This window comes from Malus domestica, chromosome 10, assembly GCF_042453785.1.
Source record: "Malus domestica chromosome 10, GDT2T_hap1".
Classification (NCBI taxonomy): Eukaryota; Viridiplantae; Streptophyta; class Magnoliopsida; order Rosales; family Rosaceae; genus Malus; species Malus domestica.
Genome location: NC_091670.1, coordinates 30224362 through 30230906, shown reverse-complemented (window position 1 = coordinate 30230906; position 6545 = coordinate 30224362). Strand labels below are relative to the sequence as shown.

The following is a 6545-nucleotide window of genomic DNA, read 5'->3' as shown; positions in this document are numbered from 1 at the left end:
ACAATTTATCTCAATATGCTTTGTGCGCTCATGAAAGACGACAAGGTTCACTACAACGTGTATAACAACTTTGTTGCAATATAGGGAAGTTGGTTAGCCTTGAGCAACTTTTAAATCTAAGCATGTTAACTCTAAGAATGCAATTGCCATAACTTGATATTTTGCTTCAGCCGAATTGCGGGGAACATTTTACTGTTAAATCTGTACATAAATTGAATCAGTGTTTGGACGAAATAAATAATGTTAGGTCGGGTGACTGTAACTGTAAGGTATTGATGCAGGAGAGACTAGGGGAGTTTCTTGATGCAGGAGAAGCCAAGGTAGTCTCGGGGAGATGGGGGATGATAACCTAGGATTCGCTCAACCAGGGGTAATGGAGCTTGCTCACATCGCTAATCGTGGATTCGTTCACACGATCAAGCTAAATGGTTGGTTTTAGAAGGAGAAACAACTCACTTCAATTACAATAAGCAAATAATATTTTAATTCATTCAAGTCTAGCAATGGCTTCTAATACATCAATATTTAAAGGAACTAAAGATAAAGAAGCATCAATATACCACAACTTCCTAAGAAACTTTCTAAAAATAACTTAACAAGTTCCTATATCATTAAAATAAAATGCCTTTATTATTTGAATTTCCAATGTCAACAAGAAGTTTTCAATTTTTTTTTTTTTTTTTAAGCCTTGGCTCCCGCATCAGGTATAATAGACGGCCCACCAGTCATTTGTACTGTGTTGGATCCTTAAGCACTTCACCATTTGTGGGAGTCAATTTAGATGTTGCTCGGAAACGTTTTTGGCTTTGCTTCATTTTCTTCCCAATATGATGCTTGTTTCATCTTCTTTGAATGAAGCATATTCTGCATAGTTGTAATTTCATTAAGTGAAATTTCTGATGTATTTGTAAAGAAATAAATCTTTGTATTTCATTTCTTAATGTGTAAGGAATACAACTCAATATATATACATTTCTCTAATAAAGCTTAGTGCCTAATTATACTTAATTAGGTCTCTAACACAATCTCTAACACAGAGATTAGTTACAAAAATGTTACAACTGTAAAATGACAGATGTACAAGATGTTAGCTATGAGTTATCCCTTTACACCCAGCTCAAGCTAATCGGAGGGGAACCGAGAGAAAGCTTGGACTGAAGATACTTAAACCATGCCTTGGACAATGACTTTGTATGTATATCTGCAATCTGGTTTTCAGTGTTAACATACAAGACTTTGACTAAATATACAAGAATAAGCTCCCTGATATAGTGATAATCGATCTCCACATGTTTTGTGCGTGCATGGAACACATGATTGGAGGCCAAAGATATGGCAGAAACATTGTCACACCACAGTGTAGGAGTATGAGAAAGAGGGAAAGTAATGCCTTTGAAAATCTTGCAGATCCATGTGAGTTCGTGAGAGCAAGAGATCGATATTGGGCCTCAGTTGAGGAGCATGCAACAGTTTGCTGCTTTTTAGCACTCTAACTTATAAGATTTAGACCTAAGTAAGCACAATAACCAGATGTAGATCATCTATCAAAAACACATCCAGCCCAATCAACATCCGAAAAAGCTGTTAGCTGCAAAGATCCCTTTTTAAACCAGATGCCTTGATCAACTGAACCTTTGAGAAACCTGAGAATACATTTAACTGCCTGAAAGTGAATGTCTCAAAGGCAGTGAGGGAATTAACAAACTTGGTTCACAACAAAGGAAAGATCTGGCCTTGTCCATGTGAGGTATTGTAAAGCACCAACTATAGACCTGTACTCCTTTGGATCAGACAACAAACCTCCAATGTGATCCAATTTAGCAATGCCAAGAGGAGTGGCACAAGGCTTGCATCCTTCCATTTTTGTCTTAACAAGAAGATCCATAGCATATTTTTGCCTTGGGACAAGAATATACCTTCAAATGATCGATGTACTTTAAGACCAAGGAAATAGTGGAGAGGCCCTAAGTCTTTGACAGGAAACAAAGTACTGAGCTTTTGAATAAAAGCTTGACAATAAGAGGCATTGGGACCGGTGACTAAAATGTCATCAACATACACCAATACTATCACCAGAGAAGGATAGGTGTGCACAAACAGAGAGCAGTCAGATTGAGAATTAGTAAAACCAAGAGAGAGCAAGGTGTGTCCAAGTTTATCATACCAAGCCCGAGGGGCTTGTTTTAAGCCATAAAGAGACCGATTGAGCTTGCAAACAAAAGAAGGCTGAGAAGCATCAACAAAACCTTTTTTCTATGTAAAAAGGTGAAATAATGTATCCCTCAGTATATATGCAAGTCATTTTCGGTATATATGCAAGTCATTTTCGGTCTCTTGATGATCTAAAGTTCCATTAACTCTCAGATCTGGTTCACTTAGCACTTTTACTATCGTAAAAGTAAATGAAACTAATGTCTTAATCAGATCTGGACCTTCACCTTTCAAAGCATACAAGATAAACAAAAGTCCTTGATCTCAAGGCATAGAAAAGAACTTAATGTGGACTTAACCCAGCCATGACAATCCTTTGATAATGAGAAGTCAGAATAACTTGGAGCTCAAGTAATCGGCTTAAACACATTCATTCTACATCAGCCATACAGAGATGGCAGTGGCACGTCTCAGCACTAAGTTAGTTTTGATTGCGAGCCTCACGGCCTACACCTAAGGCCCGACAAAAGCACCTTTCAGAACTAACTCTATCCTCTTATTGCAACCCGACAAGCGAGCGAGAGCCCGACAGCCAACCAAAATACCAACTCCTCAGGGAGCTGTGTGCTCGAGCCATGGACCCTTCCCAGTGAAATTCCTACCCGAACACTCTTACTCTTCGTTAGTAACGTTGTTGACACCATTACTGACTCGACCCTCGGCTAATCCTTCAAAACCGCGTCTTTTCTTACCTTGGTTGGAATCCACCAAGTTTAAATATTCACACAGAGCAAGAACAAAGAATTGGAATCAAATTTGCATTTGACTCCAAGTTAAAAAAACGAAAGAAACTTTGCGTAAGGAATCAAATTTGCATTTCGACTTTTCACGTGAAATACATGCCACCTTATCAGATCCTGAAACCCACTCTACTGAATAAATTGCTTTTCTTTTTAAGTGCTGTTCCAGAAAAAGCCGAACGTGTGATGCCAAAACTTTCCTTTTCTGTGATACGGTGATGTATAAGACGAAAAACAATCAAGGAAAAAGACATTTTTCTCTTACTGCATTGTTACCGTCTCAAGATTGTGGTATCACAAAAAAGCCAAGGCTCAATATCTCACTTTCTTGGAGTTATTCTTTTTAGCAATCAAGATATATTCCGGTAGAGTCATTTATTTATAAATGTTTGTCATATATTTAGAAAGTGTACCCGTTTGATCGACACCTACAACTTAGAGAATCAGTAACGCCATCTGCCTATAAAAGCCTACCATGCATTGAAAAAGTGCACCCGTCCACTAGACACCAACCACTTAGTGAAATTGGTGACGAGAATATCTCTCATTTTCTTTGGCCATTTCTTAAACCCAAAAACGATTTTAAAATTGGTAGGCATCTCTTTGCTTCTTTTATTTCTTTCAAATGGCCTCCTCATAAATCTAGTTTTAGTTGCATCTTGCAGAGTCAGAAATACTTCAGCGACATCATTTTTCGCAGCGAAGATGGAAGACGAATCCTCGTATTACGACAGAACCAAGGAAGTGAAAGAGTTTGATGAAACGAAAGCCGGAGTTAAGGGCCTTGTGGACTCAGGGATCACAAAAGTCCCCAAGTTCCTCATTCATCCACCACATAGCCTTTCAAATTCAGAAACAACAAATGTAGACTTCAAGGTTCCTGTCATAGACTTTTACGGCTTTGATCAAGATTTCCGGCGAGCGCAGATTGTGAAGGAGATTTGTGAAGCATCCGAAACGTGGGGGTTCTTTCAAATGGTTAATCATGGAGTTCCAGAGAGAGTGATTGAGAATATGTTGGAAGGGATTCGAGGGTTTCATGAGCAGCCGAAGGAGTTGAAGATGGAGTGGTATTCTCGTGACTCGAAACATAGAGTGAGATACTACTGCAATGGAGATCTGTTGGTGTCGAAAACAGCGAATTGGAGAGACACGATAGGGTTTGATTTCCAGGACGGTCCATTGGACCCCGAGACATTTCCCTTCGTTTGCAGGTACTTCTCTATACAAACTGTTCAAAGTACTAATACATTAACATGTCTAACAACATAACATACCGGATGATCTAACGAGAGACTGGTTTGATTCGCAGAGAGGCAGTGCAGGAGTACATCGATCACTTAAAGAACTTGAGGGAGATGCTATCAGGTTTGTTGTCCGAGGCCTTGGGGCTCAGCACTGACTACCTGGAAAACATAGAGTGCATGGAGACTGAAAATCTGGTGTGCCATTACTACCCGAGCTGTCCAGAACCGGAGCTGACCCTTGGCACAACCAAGCATTCGGATCCTTCCTCTTTAACTGTACTCTTGCAGGATAATCTCGGCGGCCTGCAAGTCCTCCATCAAGGTCACTGGGTTGATGTTCCTCCAACTCCTGGAGCTCTTGTGGCGAATGTCGGTGATCTTATGCAAGTAAGTTTTTCACCCTAATTCCTCTAAAATAACACTTCTGCTTTCACACACCTCCTATGTCCGTCAAAGTAAGTCAAAATCACGTGACGAGAAAGACAAAGAAACACATGTTCTTGTTCATAATCCGAATTCCTCAAGAAAAAACTTGTGTCACGATCTCATACACCTCCTATCTCCGTCTTTCTTGTGATCGTATCATCATTCTGAACTTGCATGAGAACTCAGTTATCTTCATTCAAATTATGTGCAGCTTATCACCAATGACAAGTTCAGAAGCGTCGAGCATAGAGTACTGGCTAGAAGAGTGGGGCCCAGGATCTCAGCTGCATGTTTTTTCTATCCAAGTGCTACGCAAAGATTCAAACCCTATGGCCCCATCAAGGAGTTTCTATCGGACAACCTACCGATATACAGGGAAACACACTTTGGGGAGTATCTTGCTTATTACAGATCAAAGGGGTTAGATGGTAATTCTGCCCTTTCTCATTTTAAATTAGCCTAATTCAAATAGGAAATTGTTATTAACACTCCAAAAATACACTCATCACAAGTGTGTGTATATATTTTTAATCATAGATAGTTTGGAGTGCAAATTGAGATTTTTATTCACTTTAGTCCCTATGATTACAGTTTTAAGGAGTTTATCTTTATGGGTTTCTAGCATTTTTTGGTGTGGTCTAAATCTATCTAGCATTTTTAGTTTGAACCACATTATTGCTAGTCCATTATAAGGCTAAGCTCACTTCCCCCTAATTTCCTTAGTATAAATAATATCGTATGTTAAAAAAATCTATATTTTTCATTATGTTGATTGACAGAAGAGTGAATCTTTAGTCAACCCCAATCTTAATATTCACTTTTTAGCAAATCAAATCCAAAATGACTCCCAATATAAAGAGAGATTGTTAGGCAGGGGCTTTCGTGTCACGTTATTTCTCCACCCAAAAAATGCGCAAAAGGAACTCCCGGCATTCAGGACTTACACGAGCCATTTTTATGCATCTTGGAAAGACGTGGCACGAAGGCACGAAAATATAATATCTTTGAACTTTGTTTCATGATAATGTAGAGGCTTAAAAGGGTTGAAGTTCTCTATTCCTTAATTAAAAAGAAAAACTGGACATGGAAATATACATTATATATATATATATATATATATATATATATATATATATATATCCTGCTCAAGAATATTATCCTAGTAATGCACTCAACAAATGACAGAAATTGCAACAGAAGAGAGGGAAAATAACAAATGGCAGCTTCCGGGGTGGGGAATTGCTCCATGGCCTTGTCTATCTTGTTCTTTACAATTAAAGGGGATGTTCAAACCAAAAAGAAAGTAAATGAACACCGTAAATTCCAATCGAAAGTTACCGACGACTCAATAATTTACCAATAACCTACAGAAGCATTCCAAGAGCGCGACAAGGCTATAGCTGTTGCGTAAGATTCTTGAGCTGCAATATCTGAATAAGGGACCACAAAATATTCATTTTGTGTATGCTTCTGTTGTTTTGCCCCTGCAGTAATTCGAAATTATTTAGTTCATGACAGTAAACACCAGACACTAGCATGCTTGCTTGTTTTTATAGATAAATCGAAAAGCCAGTCCATTTCATATATGTGTCAAGTGTCGTTTCGAATGGATCTTACCTCAAACCACAAAACATTTCCATGTCTTTATTCCTACTTGAAATCTGAAAAGTTTTTCCATGGTAGAGGCGCACGAAAGAGTGTAACTGTTCATTGATACTACGTCAATTTATTTTGGTTGATTGAATTGGATATCGAATGCTTTTTGGCCAAAAGTTGATGAAAATTCTGAATCATTGAAACGACATCGTGCCACCATACTAGACTACATTCAAAAGAACAGAGAAAAACACAATGGTATGTAATCATCCACGCAAGCAAAGTCCTAAAATAGACACAATCAAAACCGCAACAATAACCAAGA

The 6545-nt window shown here is 38.5% G+C and overlaps 2 protein-coding genes across 3 annotated transcripts; one reads left to right on the top strand and one right to left on the bottom strand.

Annotated features, from left to right (window-relative positions):
- Positions 1 to 1537: 1537 nt before the first annotated feature.
- LOC139188672 (uncharacterized mitochondrial protein AtMg00810-like) lies at positions 1538 to 1861 on the bottom strand. Its single transcript, XM_070806331.1, has 2 exons — positions 1706 to 1861; positions 1538 to 1663 (listed from the first exon to the last, which is right to left on the bottom strand). The coding sequence occupies exons 1-2, from the start codon at positions 1859 to 1861 to the stop codon at positions 1538 to 1540; spliced, it is 282 nt and encodes a 93-aa protein (XP_070662432.1).
- A 1505-nt stretch (positions 1862 to 3366) lies between these two features.
- Positions 3367 to 5248, top strand: LOC103445645 (1-aminocyclopropane-1-carboxylate oxidase homolog 1-like). Of its 2 annotated transcripts, XM_017335072.3 has the most exons (4): positions 3367 to 3542; positions 3617 to 4165; positions 4264 to 4585; positions 4836 to 5248. In XM_017335072.3, the coding sequence occupies exons 2-4, from the start codon at positions 3657 to 3659 to the stop codon at positions 5085 to 5087; spliced, it is 1083 nt and encodes a 360-aa protein (XP_017190561.1). In that variant the 5' UTR covers positions 3367 to 3542; positions 3617 to 3656; the 3' UTR covers positions 5088 to 5248. The 2 variants fall into 2 exon arrangements, with proteins under 2 accessions (XP_017190561.1, XP_008382881.1); XM_008384659.4 differs by having other exon boundaries at positions 3378 to 4165.
- The last annotated feature ends 1297 nt before the right edge of the window (positions 5249 to 6545 follow it).

What these genes read in the sequence shown, in the direction of transcription:
- LOC139188672 (XM_070806331.1), bottom strand. Translation starts at nt 1,861, where the DNA reads ATGGAAGGATGCAAGCCTTGTGCCACTCCTCTTGGCATTGCTAAATTG. An exon ending in TTTCCTTTGTTGTGAACCAA is followed by an intron (nt 1,664 to 1,705) that starts GTTTGTTAATTC and finishes ATTCACTTTCAG; the next exon opens with GCAGTTAAATGTATTCTCAG.
- LOC103445645 (XM_017335072.3), top strand. Translation starts at nt 3,657, where the DNA reads ATGGAAGACGAATCCTCGTATTACGACAGAACCAAGGAAGTGAAAGAG. An exon ending in ACATTTCCCTTCGTTTGCAG is followed by an intron (nt 4,166 to 4,263) that starts GTACTTCTCTAT and finishes TTTGATTCGCAG; the next exon opens with AGAGGCAGTGCAGGAGTACA. An exon ending in ATGTCGGTGATCTTATGCAA is followed by an intron (nt 4,586 to 4,835) that starts GTAAGTTTTTCA and finishes AATTATGTGCAG; the next exon opens with CTTATCACCAATGACAAGTT.